A 22330-nucleotide genomic window follows, 5' to 3' on the forward strand; every position below is an offset into this window, starting at 1 on the left:
CCATCCTCAGTCACCCTGTCCCAGGAATGTGGCGTTCGCATCACAATACTTGTCTACCGCATTTCGCTTCATGAAAACAATCGCGACAGTGCCACAGCGGTACACACCTGGCTTTTGGTTCAAATGGCTCTGAGCACTATGGGACTTAACATCTGAGGTCTTCAGTCCCCTAGAACTTAGAACTACTTAAACCTAACTAACCTAAGGACATCACACACATCCAAGCCTGAGGCAGGATTCGAAACTGCGACCGTAAGAGTCGCGCGGTTCCGGATTGAAGCGCCTAGAACCGCTCGGTCACCGCGGCCGGCTGGCTTTGGGCGACCTACATCTGCAGCTTCATCTCCGTGATTACTTTGCAATTCACAATTAAGTGCCTGACAGAGGATTCAACGGCCCACACACAAGCCATTTTTCTCCCGTTCCACTCCAGAACAGGCGTGGGAAAACCGAACACTTTGATCTTCCGCGCGAGCTCTGATTTCTCTTATTTTATTGCAGTGATAATTTCTCCCTATATAGTTTAACAACAATAAAATATTTTCACATTCACAGGAGAAAGTTCGTGATTGAAATTTCATGACAATATCCTGCTGCAACGTAAAACTCTTTTGTTTTAATGAGTACCACCGTATTCCGAGTGCCATATCCGTAGCACTCTCACCCCTACTTCGTGATAATACAAAAGTTGCTGTCCTATTTCGATGTCCTCTGTCACTTCTATGTAATGTAGATCTCACACCACCCACCAGTACTCTAGAAGAGGACAGAAAAGCGTAGTATAGGCAGTCTCTTTAGTAGACTTGTTACGTTTCTAAGTGTTCTGCCAAAAAACTGCAATCTAAGGTTCGCCTTGCCCACAACATTATTTATGTAATAGTTCGAATTTAAGTTATTCTTGATTGTAATCCTTAAGTGCTTAGTTCAATTTGAAGCCTTTAGATTTGTGTGATTTACCGTGCAACTGAAATTTAGCTGATTCCTTTTAGTACTCATGAGGATGACCACACTTTGCATCGTTTAGAATCAATTACTACTTTTTGGACCGTGCAGGTATCTAGTCTCAGTCATTTTGCAGTTGGTTTTGATCATCTGATGACTTAATAAGATGGTAAATGACAGCATCATCTTCAGAAAATATAAGAGGATTGTTCAGATTGTCTCCTAAATCGTTTATATAATTCAGGAAAGCAGACGGTCTGTGACACTTCCTTGTGGAACGCCATTTATTACTTCTGTTTTACTCCATGACTTTCCGTCAATTACTACGAACTGTGACCTTTTTGAAAGATCGTCTTCAACGTTACAAAGAAGACTACAAGGAAATATACATTGGACACCACGTTTCCATTACAGTCTACCGATCTCTTCGGATATTAGGCTAACACAAAGTAAATAAGCGATTGCATGTGATGTTGCCACGAGAAAAATGAAAGCAGATGCCAGACTGAGATTCATTGGAAGAATCCTAAGGAAATGCAGTACGAAAACAAAGGAAGTAGGTTACAGTACACTTTTTCGCCCACTGCTTGAATAATGCTCACCGGTGTGGGATCCGTACAAAATAGGGTTGATAGAAGAGATAGAGAAGATCCAACGAAGAGCAGCGCGCTTCGTTACAGGATCATTTAGTAATTGCGAAAGCGTTACGGAGAGGATAGATAATCTTCAGAGGAAGATTCTGCAGGAGAGGCGCTCAGTAGCTCGGTACGGGCTTTTGTTAAAGTTTCGAGAACATACCTTCACTGAAGTCAAACAGTATATTGCTCCGTCCTACGTATATCTCGCGAAGAGACCATGAGGATAAAATCAGAGCGATTAGAGCCCACACAGAGGCATACCAACAATCCTTCTTTCCACGAACAATACGAGACTGGAATAGAAGGGAGACACGATAGAGGTACTGAAGGTAGCCTCCTCCACACACCGCCATGTGGCTTGCGGAGTATGGATGTAGATGTAGATATTTTGTCTTCATAATAGGCACTATTTGTCGTTTCTGCACTTAATGGCCTCTATTCCGTATGAGTGTTGTTGTAGCTTAGTCTGAAGATACGATTCATTAGCGTGAAACCGGTTGTACCTCGATCCCACAATGAATGAGTATTGGCGGATACAAGCAGGCTCTACAGTTTTTAGAAAGTTTAACCACAATTTGTAAAAATATGTTTTAATTAAATAAGCGATTCTTGGCTTCTATTTCTCGGTCTCACTTTCAACCTCTTTTTCATGTGATTTTCGTTATGATTGTTACGCCCACTCAGATGGACGATCTGAGAACCCACTCCATCGGAACACTGTTCATACGTGTTGTAATTCTTCGGCGCGGCTCTCATTGTATGAAACTGTTCGAACTCCATGGCCCAGAGTATTTAGCACCGAATTTACTTCCGTTGTGAATTTTATACTGGAGAGTATAGAGTTTAAATGTTCTAAGAACTCCTCATTTCTTTTCGTTCCAAGTCGTCTTATCGCAAACGCATGGTCAGCACATCGTTAGCATCAAGTCGGTTCCAACTTGACGGATTCTAGTGTCTTTGCGTCATATCGTCGAAATATTGCACTCGGACGCAAGCTTGCAATCCCAAGACACCAAGGGTGTTGGAAAGAGACCATCGTTTGAGTAGTTGCAGCCGGCCCAAGTTGGCAGGCATGAGAGAGAGTGCTTGTCGTGTGCAGGGACCTGTCGCAGACGGCCATCACGCAGCTGCCCACCAGCGGCCTGGGGGAGCTCCACCGGCTGCGGCTGGAAGAGGCGCCCCATCTCACCACCATACCCTCCGTCTACAGCTTCAGGGTGAGTACGGCGCACAGCTCACCAGTTCACGCCAGCTCTCCGCTTTCTCACATCTGCTTTGCTCCACCAAATAAAAAATTCTTAGCCCAAAAACGGCAGCGTACATTCCCTCACATGTCCGCAAACTGTTACCATTCCAGTGCTGCAATACCAGATCTGGTACGTCCAACATCCCGGCTGTACATCTGCCTAACACTAACACTAAATCTTTCTCCATCTCCTTCATTTCAGGCGTACTATGGTGGAAAACACTGCACTGAATCCTGCGTCTTTTGCAGAATCACTGAACACGTTGTTGTTGCTGCTGTTGTTGTTGTTGACTATTCGTTTATGCATCGAGTTGTGTCCTATGAACCATTCTCTTCTTTTTTATCAATTTGCGATACAAATTTCTTTTTTCACCAGTTCCATTCGGAATCCCCTCACCCTCACTACTCATTCGATACACCCATCTAATTTTCAACATTCTTCTGTAATACCAAATTTCAAAAGCCTTTATTCTCTAATTGCCTGAACCTCTTCTTGTCCACACTTCACTTTCCTACAAGGCTACACTGCATACAAATACGTTTGGAAGGTACTTCCCAACAAAAGTGCGATATACAGGGTGGTCTGTTGGTCGTGACCGGGCCAAATATCTCACGCAATAAGCGTCAAACGAAAAAACTATAAAGAACGAAACTTGTCTAGATTGAAAGGGGAAACCACATGGCGCTATGGTTGGCCCGCTAGATGGCGCTGCCATAGGTCAAACGGATATCAATTGCGTTTTTTTTTTTTTTTTTTAAAACAGGAACCCCCATTTTTACTACATATTCGTGTAGTACGTAAATAAATATGAATGTTTTAATTGGACCACTTTTTTCGCTTTGTGGTGGATGGTGCTGAAATAGTCACAAACATATGGCTCAGTTGGTAACAGGTAGGTTTTTTAAATTAAAATACAGAACGTAGATACGTTTGAACATTTTATTTCTGTTGTTCCAATGTGATACATGTACAATTGTGAACTTATCATTTATGAGAACGCATGCTGTTACAAAGTGATTACCTGTAAATACCACATTAATCCAATAAATGCTTAAAATGATGTCCGTCAATCTCAGTGCATTTCGTAATACGTGTAACGACATTCCTCTCAACAGCGAGTAGTTCGCCTTCCTTAATGTTCGCACATGCATTGCCAGTGCGCTGAAGCATGTTGTCAGGCGTTGTCGGTGGATCACGATAGCAAATATCCTTCAACTTTCCCCATAGAAAGAAATCCGGGGACTTCAGATCCGGTGAACGTGCGGGCCATGGTATGGTGCTTCGACGACCAATCCACCTGTCATGAAATATGTTATTTAATACCGCTTCAACCGCACGCGAGCCATGTGCCGGACATCCATCATGTTGGAAGTATATCGCCATTCTGTCATGCAGTGAAACATCTTGTAGTAACATCGGTAGAACATTAAGTAGGAAATCAGCATATATTGCACCATTTAGATTGCCATCGATAAAATGGGGGCCAATTATCCTTCCTCCCATAATGCCGCGCCATACATGAACCCGCCAAGGTCGCTGATGTTCCACTTGTCGCAGCCATCGTGGATTTTCCGTTGCCCAATAGTTCGTATTATGAAGGTTTACGTTACCGCTGTTGGTGAATGACTTTTCGCTGCTAAATAGAACGCGTGCAAAAAATCCCGTAATTTCTCTTGTGCCCAGTGGCAGAACTGTACACGACGTTCAAAGTCCTCGCCATGCAATTCCTGGTGCATAGAAATATGGTACGGGTGCAATCGATGTTGATGTAGCGTTCTCAGCACCTACGTTTTTGAGATTCCCGATTCTCGCGCAGTTTGTCTGCTACTGATGTGCGGATTAGCCGCGACAGCAGCTAAAACACCTACTTGGGCATCATCATTTGTTGCAGGTCGTGGCTGACGTTTCACATGTGGCTGAGCACTCCCTGTTTCCTTAAATAACGTAACTATCCGGCGAACGGTCCGGACACTTGGAAGATGTCATCCAGGATACCGAACAGCATACATAGCACACGCCCGTTGGACATTTTGATCACAATAGCCATACATCAACACGATATCGACCTTTTCCGCAATTGGTAAATGGTCCATTTTAACAGGGGTAATGTATTACGAAGCAAATACCGTCCACACTGGCGGAATGTTACGTGATACCATGTACTTATAAGTTTGTGAGTATTACAGCGCCATCTATCACACAGCGAAAAAAGTGGTCCAACTAAAACATTCACATTTCCTTACGTACTACACGAATATGTAATAAAATATGTGGGTTCCTATTTTAAAAAACGCAGTTGATATCCGTTTGTCCTATGGCAGCGCCATCCAGCGGGCCAACCATAGTGACATCTGGTTTCCCCCTTCAAGCTAGACGAGTTTCGTTCATTGTAGTTTCTTCGTTTGATGCTTAGATCGTGAGATATTTGGCCCAGTCACTATCAAAGGACCATCCTGTATGTCTGGTTGAAGTCTTAGGAGTAGATGTGGAACATACTTACACACACATACAGACACACACACATCCATTTTTTAATATGTATGGATTCAAGATACATACTAACACTTAACATGTCTCTTTGCTTTGTGTATCTATTAGCTATTATTTACACATATACGTTTCAGTCTTCGCATTGTGAGACACAGCCAGTGCCTTGCCCACTATTCAGTCCAGCTGATGAATGCAGATATTGCGTCACAGATTGTTTAATCTGTGCCTTAATCATCAAAGTTACCCACACGCAACAAGTGTCCAAGCACAAATATCACTCTTGATGTAGACTTCTCCCAGCCCATGTAGATTCCACGTATAGTTCTAATTCTAAGATTTTATCCAAGAATTACTAATATACAACCAATTACTCATGTATTTACATATATTAGTGGAATGGAAACAAAATTAATCATTAGTGTAGACTTGTCTTAAGTTCATGATGGAAAAATAGTCCCTTTATTTTGTTGGTTTTAGAATAGACTAACAAGTAGCTTTAGTGGAATGGAAACAAAATTAATCATTAGTGCAGACATTTCTTAAGTTCATGGTGGGAAAATAGTCCCTTTATTTTGTTAGTATTAGGATAGACTAACAAGTAGCTTCCTTCACGAGGAATTCTGACTGTTTTATAAAGATCTAAGTTACGTAATAGCCATTTACGGTTCTTACATTGGAGAATAAAAGATTTTGGGCGAGTTTTCAAAAGTATAGTATATATCTGATATCTTGGATACAGCCTAGCTTCGTATCATAATAAGTTTTTCTCAAGTGTGCTTGTTCTGTAAGTATGACTTAATTTCGCCTTACTGTATCTTCCCAAGAACATTCTTCTCTGGTTAGTGGGGAAGAGGATCTATCCACTCGTTTCTTTCCTTTACCTTACATACAAGTTCAGCTGGTATATACTGTGTAGAGTAAAGTGACAAACTATTTACTATTTTCTTGAATAGTCCAAGATATCCTACCGGATGTGTTTGTTGGTTAGCTGCGAAAGTGCACATAAATCTATTCAGTTCACGAAAAATTCTCTCCTGTAGTGGTGAAATTTTATGCATTGTCAGAAAGCAAGGTTGCAGGCGGCATATAACCACTTAGAATTCTTTCGATAATCAGGGTGGCGGTGATAGATTTTGTGGCACATAATTTGACACATTTTGAAAAGATATCATAGAGCGCTACTAGGTATTTGACTACAAACCTAGCTGAAGGTGGAAGTCTGGTCGTGTCAATAGATAATATTTGCTATAGTTTCCATGGCAGTGTGCAACAAAATTTCTTTAATGGTTTTGTTTTTTGAAAAGACGCAGAAGGTCTCAGAACACTGGGGTCTATAAGATACCTTGCGAGAGTGTTACGTCAGACAAACAGTACGCACTGTGGAACAACGCAGGAAGGAGCAAGAGACGTTTTATCGCCTACGCTACCCCGAAAACTCTGCTTTAGTCGAGCGTGCTTTAGAAAATGCACACCGGATAAAACTTGCGAAACATCCGTCGCGGCTCACACAAATGGCCTTTGGTATTGTGTAATTAAAGAAGGCATTGAAATAAAAATCACTGACAACATCCTAAATAGAGAGGGTGGTCTGCATCTCTACACAGCGTGGGATCCAGCAATCGCGTGATTGAAGCAGGCGTATCGAAGCCTATATTTCTACACGATATCACATATTCACTTGTAGTACAGAATGGAAGTCTTCTGTACAATACAAAACAAATGGTTTCCCCTACTGTCTACACGTCGGCCGCATACCGAAAATTAAATAGGGAACGGAAAGTAACTTAGCAATAAATCAATAAGTGTTGGTTCACACGTCAATAGCCGGCCGGAGTGGCCGTGCGGCTCTTGGTGCTGCAGTCTGGAGCCGAGCGACCGCTACGGTCGCAGGTTCGAATCCTGCCTCGGGCATGGATGTGTGTGATGTCCTTAGGTTAGTTAGGTTTAAGTAGTTCTAAGTCTAGGCGACTGATGACCTCAGAAGTTAAGTCGCATAGAGCTCAGAGCAATTTTTCACAAGTCAATAAATATTAATTGTAGTTAATTTCTTGGTAGTTAATACTTTAGAAGCGTAACAGATACGTTTCCGATTTGACGGAAATCATGATGCACTTGTTAAAAAATGGAAGGAAGATTTGTATTGAACGAGGTTCCGGACTTGCAGCCAGATGAGGTCTACATCTTGCCGCAGTACTTCGATTGATAACCATTTAACCTTCATCAGGTGAGTTTCACATTGGACATTCATTGTTGGTGCGCGTCACTGATTTCGTACAAAAAATTAGTGCTGTAGCGCACGCGCATAGGTTTTCGCCGCATGGCCGCACTCTATCGAGTTTAGCGCTGTTTGTCAAATGTTGTTCCTTTTGAGGCACACAGGAGCATCGCGTAATGTTGATAACGCATGCACTCCCACTGCCGATGTGTGGGACCGCGCAATTGGAATTCAGTACTAATGATATCGAAAAGAGCTATAGCTAGACCTGTCAGTTGGCGTAAAATTTTATCTTTGTGAATAAATTAAAGGAATCACACTGTCGCATGGCTTATAAAGCTGAATGCCGCCATCGAGATTAATAAGATCTCCCATTTAACCTATTTCCACAGAATGGCAGATGTGGATTCTGACCACAATCTATTGGTTATGAACTGCAGATTGAAACTGAAGAAACTGCAAAAAGGTGGGAATTTAAGGAGATGGGACCTGGATAATCTGAAAGAACCAGAGGTTGTAGAGAGTTTCAGGGAGAGCATAAGGGAACAATTGACAGGAATGGGGGAAAGAAATACAGTAGAAGAAGAATGGGTAGCTCTGAAGGATGAAGTAGTGAAGGCAGCAGAGGATCAAGTAGGTAAAAAGACGAGGGCTAATAGAAATCCTTGGGTAACAGAAGAAATATTGAATTTAATTCATGAAAGGATAAAATATAAAAATGCAGTAAATGAAGCAGGCAAAAAGGAATACAAACGTCTCAAAAATGAGATCGACAGGAAGTGCAAAATGGCTAAGCAGGGGTGGCTAGAGGACAAATGTAAGGATGTAGAGGCTTGTATGACTGGGGGTAAGATAGATACTGCCTACAGGAAAATTAAAGAGACCTTTGGAGAGAAGAGAACCACTTGTATGAATATCAAGAGCTCAGATGGCACCCAGTTCTGAGCAAAGAAGGGAAGGCAGAAAGGTGGAAGGAGTATATAGAGGCTTTATACAAGGGCGATGTACTTGAGGACAATATTATGGAAATGGGAGAGGATGTAGATGAAGATGAAATGGGAGATATCATACTGCGTGAAGAGTTTGACAGAGCACTGAAAGACCTGAGTCGAAACAAGGCCCCGGGGGTAGACAACATTCCTTTAGAACTACTGATGGCCTTGGGAGAGCCAGTACTGACAAAACTCTACCATCTGGTGAGCAAGATGTATGAGACAGGCGAAATACCCACAGACTTCAAGAAGAATATAATAATTCCAATCCCAAGGAAAGCAGGTGTTGACAGATGTGAAAATTACCGAACTATCAGTTTAATAAGTCACAGCTGCAAAATACTAACGCGAATTCTTTACAGACGAATGGAAAAACTGGTAGAAGCGGACCTCGGGGAAGATCAGTTTGGATTCCGTAGAAATATTGGAACACGTGAGGCAATACTAACCTTACGACTTATCTTAGAAGAAATATTAAGAAAAGGCAAACCTACGTTTCTAGCACTTGTAGACTTAGAGAAAGCTTTTGACAATGTTGTCTGGAATACTCTCTTTCAAATTCTGAAGGTGGCAGGGGTAAAATACAGGGAGCGAAAGGCTATTTACAATTTGTACAGAAACCAGATGGCAGTTATAAGAGTCGAGTGGCATGAAAGGGAAGCAGTGGTTGGGAAGGGAGTGAGACAGGGTTGTAGCCTCTCCCCGATGTTATTCAATCTGTATATTGAGCAAGCAGTAAAGGAAACAGAAGAAAAATTCGGAATAGGTATTAAAATTCATGGAGAAGAAGTAAAAACTTTGAGGTTCGCCGATGACATTGTAATTCTGTCAGAGACAGCAAAGGACTTGGAAGAGCAGTTGAACGGAATGGACAGTGTCTTGTAAGGAGGATATAAGATGAACATCAACAAAAGCAAAACGAGGATAATGGAATGTAGTCAAATTAAATCGGGTGATGCTGAGGGGATTAGATTAGGAAATGAGACACTTAAAGTAGTAAAGGAGTTTTGCTATTTAGGGAGCAAAATAACTGATGATGGTCGAAGTAGAGAAGATATAAAATGTAGACTGGCAATGGCAATGAAATCGTTTCTGATGAAGAGAAATTTGTTAACATCGAGTATAAATTAAGTGTCAGGAAGTCGTTTCTGAAAGCATTTGTATGGAGTGTAGCCATGTATGGAAGTGAAACATGGACCCTTCCCTGCTTTCGTTGCCGCGAAATGCAACGTCACGTCAAATTTTCGATATTGCTGAAGTCTGCTGGAAGAGTTTAATTGAACTGTACTTTTTAGTAAATATACGACTCAGTGGAGCATTAAAGCGCAGTTAATTGCATTTGCGATTTTTTTCGCCACCGTTGTGAGAAAAAATTTTATGCGCCGTGTACGTTTATCGCCTACCCCGCTATATTCGTTTCCGTCACTGTGCACTGATTTTAACAAACTGCGCTAGCATGCACGGAAGCAATTTGGTTGATTAATCTGTCTCCAGCTTTTTTTATTTCAACATGGTAAATTAATTTGGACCGTGCTTACAAATGCCGTAGAGCGATAACGGGGGCCCAAGAGAATCATCTTCGCACTTGACACTGGATCCAGTACCTGCCAACTGTGTAAGATCTTCAAGTTAGTTCGCCACATCTCAGAGATCCGTGTGAGACGGCTCAGAAGCTAAGAAATAGGGATCCTGCCCCGGAAGAGTCCTCGGCACAGTCATGAATGAGCATCAAGATTGTGAACAACGAATTGTCAGAGTATGCAGGATATCTCTGTTGACTACGTACAATGCAAAACTGTAGAAACCTATCTCCAGCTGCAGTTGGAATTACGAATGATGGCGGCCAGGTTTAAGCTTGTTCTGCACACTTACGTCGCCCTTTCTTCAACAGCCAATGAGCGTTCTTTAGTGTTCTGAGAGCTCTAGAGTGGACGTCGCAGCCACCGCGAGCATTAAAGGAGATTGTAACTAGTTGTTTAGTGATTTTTTTTCCATTTGTTGCAAATTTCATAGCTCATATGGTGGCGGGCGAAAAATTTCTGATGTTACTGTGACCTAGTTGATAGTGGTAATCGGGTTTAGTGGCTTTTGGAGTCGTTTCTAACCAGGATGCGACTGCTCAACAATGTTAAACACTATGAATAGAAACTTTTGCAATAACCGATGTCAAGATATCTACACTATTTGATCGATTTCTGGTTAGACACACTAGAGCAGACACTACTTTTGTCTTACGCTTCTAATTATGGTTACTCTGAACACAGGTCAGTACACACGCTATAACAATAATTAGCACACACAATCCTCACTACTATCCGACGTGTGGCCAGCGCGGTTGGTGCGAACACGGATTTTCGGCACTCCATAAATTTTTTGAACATTTGTCAGTAATATCACTTGTCACGATTCGATATAATGTTTCACTGAGAGTCAACCCGCGGCGGTGGGAACATTCCCAGCCGGTACGACATGACCGGATGCTCAGTGGATGACCGCTCCACCCTGGCTACTATCACATTCACTCACTTAGCGCTCGCGGTGTTTGACAATCCATTCTGCCTACCCTCCACCTGTCTGAAGTAAAATGTGTTTCTCTGCGTACTGCAGTTCAACGCGCCACAAAAATTCTAGACGATTCGAGCTAGCCACGAGTGCTTGCGCAAGATGTGTGTAATATTCGATTGTTTGATCACGTCAGTCGTTCCTAAGCCCAGTTGAGCTGGATGTGGCGGGGTGGGCTACGTAATCTTCACTCGCTCTGTTTTCTTCTTCTTAGTTACTGGTCGCCTCAGTACCTCTACTGACGTATCAAATACTTAACACTGTATTGTCACAAAAGTATTGACACAAACACTGATACTCGTACCGCTGGCGCCATCACAAATACGATAATGTCACATTTAGCTACGTTTCGTACCTGTATGGTAGAGTTGACAGGTACCGTGTTTTAATGGATCACTATTTAATACATTTAATTTTTCTTTCACAAGGATTTGGTTCCTGTTGTTGTTCCTTTTTTTTATTATTTCGTGTGGGGTAAGCGAGTGCCACGGGCGACTGCGGTTCGTCCGCTATCTCAAACTGGCCGCGGTTGCGCCTGCCAAACGTCTTTCACCATCTCTTCGCCCACATTAACCATATGATTCTGGAAAGAAACAATAATTTGCATCTTTACAGGGTATCCCAAGAGTAATGGTCAATATACAGGGATATGACAGGCACGATTGCTCGAAACAAAAAGGCCTACTGAACATGGGGTCTAGAATGTATACCTTAAGAACTATGAGCATTTCATCTATGATACTGCGAAATAAACATATTCTACTGTAAGCTCTTTGCTTCCCATATTTTGGGGTTAGGTGTTAGTCGATCGCAATATTATTGCACCTGGGAGTGAGGGCGCGTTGCTCGGCTTCTCTTGAGTTTTTATCGTAATATTTCACTAGGAGACGCTGGACCACTTGGCAGTATATGCACAACCGTCCTGAAAGCATTCACGGTACGATGTGTTTTCCTTAGTCACCACTGTACTTGTTTATTCTAACGTCAACGCGTATTTTCACTAACGGCGACGTGAGCCAAGTGCAATAATATCGTGATCGGCTAGTAGTATGAACCAAAACAAAAACTGTCTATCAAACATGGGCTCTACAGTGCATACCTTAAGAGCTATGATCACTTGTTCATCTTCGCTATTTTGAAGTAAATCTCTTCTAATGCAAGATCTTTGCTTTCTATATTTTGGGAGGAGATACCATGGACCAAACCAAGAAAAAAATCGTCTAGTAAACGTAGCCTGTAATTCATGTGCCTCAAGAGCTATGGGCGCTTGTTCATCTTGAAAAATGAAGAAACCGCAGGACAGTTGCTTAACCCACAATCATTTATTGTGTACACGACCGGTTTCGGAACACGTTCCGTCATCGGGTGTAAACAGTAATAATAAAAATATTTTCTGTTACACAAGACTGGGAGTGATCCTCAAGTGTGAAACATTAGATAAGGTACTATTCGCTTAAAATTTCAAAATTAAAACAAATTAAAGGAGAGAACAGGACGTTACTGACAAATAAAATGTCTTAATAATCTCAGAACATCCTCACCGCAACGTTGTCATGGAGTCAAACGTTCCGTGTCAGAAGAATAAAAGGTATCCAAAACAATCCAAAAAAACGGATATCACGATCGGACATCACAAGTTACCAATAATGAAACATACACAATGCAATAAAATGGGGAGACGGGGAGAAATTACATATTGCGTGGATTTACGAACTTACAAAAGTTCAAAAAAATGGTTCAAATGGCTCTGTGCACTATGGGACTCAACATCTTAGGTCATAAGTCCCCTAGAACTTAGAACTACTTAAACCTAACTAACCTAAGGACATCACACACACCCATGCCCGAGGCAGGATTCGAACCTGCGACCGTAGCATTCCCGCGGTTCCGGACTGCAGCGCCAGAACCGCTAGACCACCGCGGCCGGCATACAAAAGTTCCATAACAGCCGTTCCCACGTGCTGCGCAACCTGGAACACATTATTTTACAGTTTACACCAGAGACGGTAGTTTAAGTGTTCCGAAATCGGTCGTGTACCATCGGAAGATTGTGGATTATGCGACGGTCCTGCGGTGTCTTCATTTTCCAAAAAGGACTTGTACAGTACTTGTACTGTTGCGGCTGTCCTATAAGAATAACTCTTTGAGCACTTGTTCAGTACAAAAGATTTGTTTCACAGCATCGAAGACGAACGAGTGCTCGTAGTTCTTAAAAGGTTCAAATGGCTCTGAGCACTATGGGACTTGACTTCTGAGGTCATCAGTCCCCTAGAACTTAGAACTACTTAAACCTCACTAACCTAAGGACATCACACACATCCATGCCCGAGGCAGAATTCGAACCTGCGACCGTAGCAGTCGCGCGGTTCCAGATTGTAGCGCCTAGATCCGCTCGGCCACCGCGGCCGGCTCGTAGTTCATAATGTATGCATTTTAGAGCCCATGCTTATTACAGTTTTTTGCTTCGAATGTTCGTTCCTGTCATATACCTGAATATTAGACATTCCTCCCTGGACACCCTGTCGTATATCACCAGCGAGATAGTACTATAGCGAAGAGTGTAGTACGTTTGTGACCAACGAGGTGCGCCATATAAACTTCCAGCGGCAGACACTACCACAGCATTAGAGACAATGTAATGGGCATGACGGCATTAGTGATAGCCTAGTGGCAGTATCGTTAGGAGACTGCCAGCTTTCTCGTCGCTTGGAGCGCTAGTGTCGCTCAGAATGTCAGATGGTAAAAATTTTCACAGCTGTGAGTGCCGCTGCAGAATATATTAGACTGTAATACAAGTAATAAGTGTCTAAAGGAGACTACGGTTATGCGTTCTTATTCGCAGAGTGGCAGGCCTCGTCCTATTCTTATAAAGCTGTTCAGTTGTACGATTTTTTCTCGTACACAGCCTTACTGGTCGGCGACTTTGACGATGCGCCGACCGTATCGGGCAGAGGAATTAGTTCCAGAGCCGTCCTCACACGTGTGGAGTTGGCTGATAAGTATCTTCTCGTCGTGCTGAAAACAGCGTCGGATGCAAAGAGGTGACCACGCGACGCTGCCGGTGATAGATTGCCACTCGCGCAATATTAAAATTCCGCGCAGGCCGGCGCGAGGTGAATGCTCCACCCAATGGCCGCGCAGCTGATGGACTGTCCGGCTATTAAGTAATGAGTGCTGCGGCCGTGCGTGAAACCAAGGGCAAGGGGAAACAGCGTGCGGGGAGGGGGAGGGGGGGGGGAGGGGCGGGAACGAGCAGGGGACACGTGGCGGCGGCCGCTACTGTGTGCCTTCCCTGCGGACAGAGTCGACGAACAAAAGTAAAACCGGAATGCTGGTCACTACATTATCTCTGAGCGAACGCGCTGAAACGGAAATTTGAATCACGGAACACAAAACCATTTCACTGTGTGACGCACATGGCTCAGCCTCACTAGAGGACAAGCGAAGATGGGACTAATAGCGAATAAAAATGGCTCTGAGCACTATGGGACTCAACATCTTAGGTCATAAGTCCCCTAGAACTTAGAACTACTTAAACCTAACTAACCTAAGAACATCACACACACCCATGCCCGAGGCAGGATTCGAACCTGCGACCGTAGCAGTCCCGCGGTTCCGGACTGCAGCGCCAGAACCGCTAGACCACCGCGGCCGGCTAATAGCGAATAGAAAACTTTGTATGGTCCGTTTTAAGTTAGGTGCCTTCTAAGGTTTAACGTTCAAAATGTGTCGTTGCCGCGACAAAAATGTCTGCAGACAGCCTATCACTGCGCCGGCGATAGAAAATCGATTTAAGTGACCCGCCAGGTTAGCCGAGACCGCTAACGCGCTGCTACCTGGACTCTGGTAGGCGCGCCGGCCCCGGATCGAATCTGCCCGGCGGCTTAACGACGGAGGCCGGTGTGCCGGCCAGTCTGGATGTGGTTTTTAGGCGGTTTTCCACATCCCACTAGATGAATGGTGGGCTGAGCCTCACGTCCCGCCTCAGTTACACGGCTCGCAGACATCTGAACACATACGCACTATTCCATGGATTACATTAGACACAGACAGTTGGGGTACACCAATTACAGCCCAGGGGGTGCGGGATGGCGGCAGGAAGGGCATCCGGCCACCCCATAAAATAACCTTGCCAAATCCGATTAACCATGCTGACCCTGCGTCGTTGTGGGAAAAAGGCACAAGCAAAAGAAAGAAAATAGCTTTAAGTCTGTCTCATAGAAAAATCACGAAAAAATCCGAATTCATTTATTATAAAGAAGTATCACATCATACCTGGAAAACTACTGAACTCAATGAAATTTTTTTTTCCAGTGGTAACCGTAAAACTTCGCTTGAGGACGGCTCATCAAAGTTTCCTACAGCATTGCGTTTGCTATGGACAGGGGATGTACAAAAACATGAAAAAATCAAGAGAAATGCGTGCTTGAACATAAATACAGATGATTGTCAGCCCTGCAGGTTGTACAGTGTTAGACCATGAACGGAACATATGCAATGTCCTCGATACGTTGCAAACGTCAGTCGCAGTCAGCACAGAGTTCTGTGTAGTTGTGAGTGCATTATGTGGGAGACAAGAGAATTAGAACATGGGAAAATTGTTGGTGCTGGTGTAGTGGGTGCTTCCATAACCAAGGTTGCCAAAGTGTCTGTCGTTTCACGAGGCAACGTATCGAAGAGTTATACCGATTGCAGGGGCAGTGGAAAAACATCAAGCGCTGTGTCACAACAAGGACGAAAGTGTATGTTTAGTGATCTTGACCGACGATCATGGCAGAAGACAGTGATGCAACATAGGACGACAGCTGCAAAAGTCATTGCAGAACTGAATGTGGCACTCGCGAGCCCTATCGCCACATAAACAACTCGAAGGGAGCTGCCGAAGCAGGGAATTTCATAGCGCCCTGGAATTCCAAAACCATTCCATCAGTGACGCAAATGCCCGTAACGAGAAAACATCGTGCCCAAACCACGAGAGCTGGACTAAGGAGCAATGGAAGAAAGTCATTTGGATAGATGAGTCTTGTTTCGTACTGTTACCAATTTCCGACGCGGTTTACGTCTCAACAATGAAATATGGTGGCGGTTCAATGATGATTTGGGCTGCCATATAGTAGTATACCATGGGCCTCATTGTTACTGTGCAAGGTCGATTACTGTAGAGGATTATGTGGCCATTTTGGCCGATCAGGTCCATTACATGGTATAATGTTTTTTCCCCAGCGGTGATGATGTGTTCCAAGCCAACTTAGCCCCTGTTCTCATAGCTCACATCGTCCAGAACTGATTTTGTGAGCACGACGATGGTCTACATTGGAGACATGATTGCTATCCACCTCCATCATCGTTACTCGACCTTGCCAGTATTTTGCGGGAATATTGGTATAAGACTGATGACCGCGCAGCTTCTCTAGAATGGAATGATAATTACATCGACACCCTAGCTACAGACATGCGTTGATATACATTATTGAGGCATGTTGAAAATGTGTGCTCCGATCAGGACTCGAACCCGGGATTTCCTGCTTACATGACAGACGCTCTTTCCATCTGAGCCACCGAAGGTACAGAGGATAGTGCGCCTGTAGGGACTTATCCCTTGCACGCTCCCGGTGAGACCCACATTCCACCATGTCCACACCACTACATTTGTAGCGCGCCTAATAGATGTTCTTTCGGGAACAGATACTACCTTCATATATACTTAAAATATGGCTACCCGGCCACTGACCTTCTTGTACGAAAGTACACGCTATGCCTCAACTCGTACGGGACTTGGTATATTAATCTTCCAGGAGTAATGAGTGTGATGGGCAAACATCTATTAGGCACACTACGAACGTTGTGTTGTGGACATGTTGGGAATGTGGGTCTCTCGGGGAGCGTGCAATGGATAAGTCCCTGCTGGCGCACTATCCTCTGTGCCCTCTGTTGTGGCGTAACAAGCTAGCTACGCCACACTGAGAAGGGAGCCGAAAGGCACGCGTACACACACGCCGACTGGCGTCAAGTCTGGAACGGGATAAGTAGTGAATTCTAATAAGAAAAGTATGCAGCTCCACGAATACTTAACTTTATTCTATCCTTGTGGTACATCGCTCTTGATAATACAAATAAGACTATCTTCAGATACGGTTAATGGCGCCTTGCTAGGTCGTAGCCATGGACTTAGCTGAAGGCTATTCTAACTGTCTCTCGGCAAATGAGAGAAAGGCTTCGTAAGTGTAGTCGCTAGCAAAGTCGTCGTACAACTGGGGCGAGTGTTCGTCCGTATCTCCAGACCTGCCTCGTGGTGGCGCTCGGTCTGCGATCTCACAGTGGCGACACGCGGGTCCGACATGTACTAAATGGACCGCGGCCGATTTAAGCTACCACCTAGCAAGTGTGGTGTCTGGCGGTGACACCACACCCTCGATGGCTCAGATGGATAGAGCGTCTGCCATGTAAGCAGGAGATCCCGGTTCGAGAACTGGTCGGGGCACACATTTTCACATGTCCCCAATGATGTATATCAACGCATGTTTGCAGCTAGGGGGTCAATTTAATTATCATTTCAGTACAAGATTCCCCTGAAAGCCATACATGTCCTGTATTTGCCAATTCCGAGATGACTGGAAGCTTATTGGCAGGCCAACGGTTTTCCTACACCATATGTAATGGTAATGGTAATGGTAATGTATAGTGTTTGTGGTGTTTCCATATTTTTCTGCACTCCTTGTGTAACCTTAAGAAAATGGTTATTTTGTATTTTTGTAAATATTTAATCAGTAGCAATCATAAAGTTTAAATTTTATATCTTCTATATAAATGTGTCATAATTTCTGAAAGTCACATGGGATATAGAGCTCTGCATTGTATCTAAGTATAACAAAAAAAATTTCCTGACTTTAATTAGAACCTGGGATTTTTCTCGTGAAATAAGAAAAAGTTTCACGTCTGAAAGAGTTTCTTACTTGGGAACTTGTTCAAATGGTTCTGAGCACTATGCGACTTAACTTCTGAGGTCATCAGTCGCCTAGAACTTAGAACTAATTAAACCTAACTAACCTAAGGGAATCACACACATCCATGCCCGAGGCAGGATTCGAACCTGCGACCGTAGCGGTTGCTCGGCTCCAGATTGTAGCGCCTAGAACCGCACGGCCACTCCGGCCGGCTTGGGAACTGGCAGCGCAATGCTTTGCACAGCGCAGGCGGCAACACAGTGGGAGCTGGCAATACTAATACAGTTCCTATTAGTGCATTGCTGGCGGCAGCAATCCAGCCTGTTCTCTGTTAAACTAATTTAAACAGCATTATAGCTACGCGATAAGGGAGAACTAATTATTACAAGTTTTCCTACTGTACATAATATATTATGGAACCACAAGGCTCCAACTGGCTAGGAAATTGCACTTAATGAGCAACGATAGAGTTAATCAAAGCTATATAGTGCAATTGGTTAGTGAGGCTTAGAGAGGCTTAGTCTCTACCACTGACCACGTGGTTCATCACCATCATGAAACGGCACCGTAGAGACGATTTTCCAACAAAATGAAATGATTACTACAATTTTTATACAAATTGTTACCTTCTCCCCTTCTTTCTCTCTCTCTCTCTCTCTCTCTCTCTCTCTCTCTCTCTCTCTCTCTCTCTCCCTCTTTCTCTGTATCTCATCTTTGTGAACGTGTGTTAACTCGAACACTTCTAAATCAGGACAGTTCCACAAATAAAGAGGGAACGTCTGGCAACCATGATGAGTGGTTTGTACCCAAAGTACGAGGGACGTTGGAAAGTAAGTTTCGTCTTTCTTTTCAATACGGAAACTTCATTGGAAAAACAAATACACGGCGGCATCATGGACTATACATCTTGCACTATTTTTCGACGTAGTCGACACCGACATTGAGACATTTCTTGTAGCAAGAATCAATTTGAAGAATCCACTCCGGTAAATCTTGGTAACCTGCGGTGGAGGAAATCGTCGCTCAGCCTGCTCCACCTCAGCAGTGTTTTCATTTGTACATGTGGAGGGACGCCCACTTCGATCTTCATCCTCTGCACTCTGCCTTTCCTCTCTGAGCAAGCAACACCAGCAACCAACTATTTCATGAGACATGATCTCTTCGCCATACACGGTCTGTAGGCGTTCATGGATGACGGGCACACTAGACTCACATGCCCATTCATACCGGATAACAGCACGCACTTCCATTGACGAACACGTTTTCAATACTCGTCCGTCTGTCATGTTGACATATATTCAGGAACGCATGTCTGCTGCCACTTTCTCTTCTTCTGCGCTCTGCGCATGCGTCATTCCTCCTTCGCTGATGCACCTTTCATCGTTGAACCAGCAATGCGTGTGGAAACATACTGCGTTTGTTTCACCTGGTTCCCACCTTCTCTTTCGAAACCACCGTCACTCGTACAGCTTCAAACACGCATTATGTAATTCTGAGCTCTATCATTATGCAATGCTTTTCTGATTCAGGTGAGATGTTTAATTAGCAACATAAAAACGCCATCAGGAACCAGAGAAAATAGAAAAAGATAAGAACCCTTAGATATAAATAACTACCAGACTACAGCCGACAGGGGTGGCCGAGCGGTTCTAGGCGCTATGGTCTGAAACCGCGCGACCTATGCGGTCGCAGGTTCGAATCCTGCCGCCTAGGGCATGGATGTGTGTGATGTCCTTAGGTTAGTTAGATTTAAGTAGTTCCGAGTTCTAGGGGACTGATGACCTCAGAAGTTATGTCCCATAGTGCTCAGAGCCATTTTGAACTACCAGACTACGTTGCTATTTCACCATATCCGTTCCAAATCAGAACACCACTACAGTTCGCTCAGTTGTACTTAATATCTGGCTACAGAAGACATACTGCTAATCTGGTACACGAACGACTGCCCTAACGGAAACGTTCATAGATAACCCTGACACAAAGTCACTTCTACTCGGTCAGAGATTTTGCGCGATCACAAACGAGAAACTTTTTGCCATCACTAACTATAGCGATGTTAATCGATAAGTCTTAGAGAGAGAACAACATTACTGTTATCTTTTCCTCTACTTTATTTTATTTGTTGATGAGTACATCAAAACAGCGTATTCAGACTTACTGTGTTTCCTTTCCACTAACTATTAAGTATTTTAAAACACAAATTTCATTGGCCTTACTTATAATAACTACGCACAGTGACCAAAAATCCTCTGCATCTTAGGTTAACACACTAGTTTCTAAACAATCATAATGTGCAGACACACACACATACACACACACACACACACACACACACACACACACACACACACACACAACTCACACAGAAACTGAACAGTTTAGCCACTTACAGAGCTTCTCAGAATAGTCTGACTTACTTCTGTGCATAGGGCAGTCAGAGAACATATGGTTGATATCATGAATCTCCTCACAGTCGCAGTCAGATGATTGATGTGAATTCTGTTGAGATGTTGAACACTAACTTACATGCGTGTGTTGAAAGGAATGAAACAGACCCCCTTTAGTTTGACAATAATATATCCTACAAGACTTATCACTTTTCTCAGTGTTTGAACTGAGGAAGCTTGGTATTCAATTGAGTTACAACAAAAAAATGCAGTGGGGACGCTTGATCATAACAGAGAAAAGTGTGGATACAAGTTAAGATATTTATATCGTACATGTTTCCAGTTAGGTTTCAAGACTTTGCAATTGGGACTTCGCTTGAAGTGAATCAAAGTAATACATGGGGAAAACACTTCTCTATCAACTCATCTGCTTCGAGATGTACTAGGACTCCACAGTTCTTAGTTGTTCCATAGCAAATTTATTCACTACCTCACAACTATCTCCTCTCTGAAAATGCGTTCACCATTCCATGTTTCTGAGCAATTCTTTCCAAAACCACGTGTCAGACGTTGACTGTGGCTCCTAATTTTGAACAGTTGTCTCATTGTCTATCTCTTATCTGGGACAAGATCTGAGTCTTTAACAGCCACAACTATACTTGTTTCCTGTAAACACTCTCCCTTTTTAACTTTTTTTCCCTTTCCACTGCTTTTAAACTTTCTAACATCAGTACATCACTTACCACTTCCTAGTCTATTTGTTCCCTTGCTATCACCTGAATTTGTCCTACAGCAGTGAACACTGAGATTCAGCCTCCAACTCTTGCCTGATCTCTATACTCTGTTTTTCCAGTTCAATTTCCAATCTGTTCCTTTCTAATCACCTTAGTTAGTTTAATAATTTCTATATTCTCACCCTTATTTTATTTCTATTGCACATCTAGTTTATCATAAATGGTTTATAGGAGGGTATGAAGCATTTCAGTGATTTTACTCGTCCCAGATACGCTATAGGGACTCATTACACATTGTTCAGTGATCTCTTAATATGGTATAGTATCTGTATCATCTGTGGCTGCTACTTTTGGTATATCAGCTGCAGTACCCACAGACAAACCTATCGTCTGTTCAGATGTGCCTTGTGACAGTACACCACCTGTCCCATCTGAAGTCAGGTGGTCTGATAGGTCACTTACTACACATCGAAATATGGTCCATATTGGGTGCCACTTGGGACATTATAATACCGCTTACGTGTAATGCTTTTGGTAAATCAACCAACCGAAACTAATCTGTTTCTGATTCCATTCTGGTAAGAATAGGGGCTTTTACTTTCCATGAATAGACGGTGAGTGATTCTGTTCATTATGAGCCAATGAGCAGGTAAATTATAATCAAATAGCAAATAGCATCCAAATAACACAAGTTTCTCTGAGTACACAGGCAATTGTAATTTGCATCACTGCAGCGCAAATACAAATGATAAATACACAAAATTAGTCAGTCACACAGAGGATAATCCACACCATTTCAAATCAAGGATTTGAAGGCACCATGCTGTACCAGGGTATATGTAAAACTAAACCTAGCACTGGAACAAGATAGACAATTATAGTAAGTGCTGTTCACAAACCAATGGTTCCTCCACACATTTGAACACCTAGAAAAAGGTCTAAGGGGGTAGTAACAAAAATTCTAATTGTGTCCCCAAGCCTAATTATGTCTGATGAGTGGCCTGTATTCGCTCGAGAGAAAGCCACAAACGATCCAGTGAACCGAAATCTTTCCAAGTAATTTTGAATAACTTCGACACTGATTTTACCAAATTTTCAAATAAGTAAACGTCTATAATCTAACTAATCTGACTAACAATATACACAAAGTCATGACAAAACTCAATGGGTCTGTTTTTG

At 43.2% G+C, this 22330-nt stretch overlaps 1 protein-coding gene across 1 annotated transcript in view; it reads left to right on the plus strand.

Moving 5' to 3' along the window:
• The window catches only part of LOC126455064 (lutropin-choriogonadotropic hormone receptor-like), an 805745-nt gene that overhangs the window by 538676 nt on the left and 244739 nt on the right, over positions 1-22330 (plus strand). Inside the window, exon 9 of the mRNA XM_050091146.1 lies at positions 2680-2797. Coding sequence (XP_049947103.1) covers positions 2680-2797 — 118 coding nt within the window. The remainder of the gene's footprint in view (positions 1-2679; positions 2798-22330) is intronic.

The sequence above is a fragment of the Schistocerca serialis genome, chromosome 1 (genome assembly GCF_023864345.2).
Source record: "Schistocerca serialis cubense isolate TAMUIC-IGC-003099 chromosome 1, iqSchSeri2.2, whole genome shotgun sequence".
Lineage (NCBI taxonomy): Eukaryota > Metazoa > Arthropoda > Insecta > Orthoptera > Acrididae > Schistocerca > Schistocerca serialis.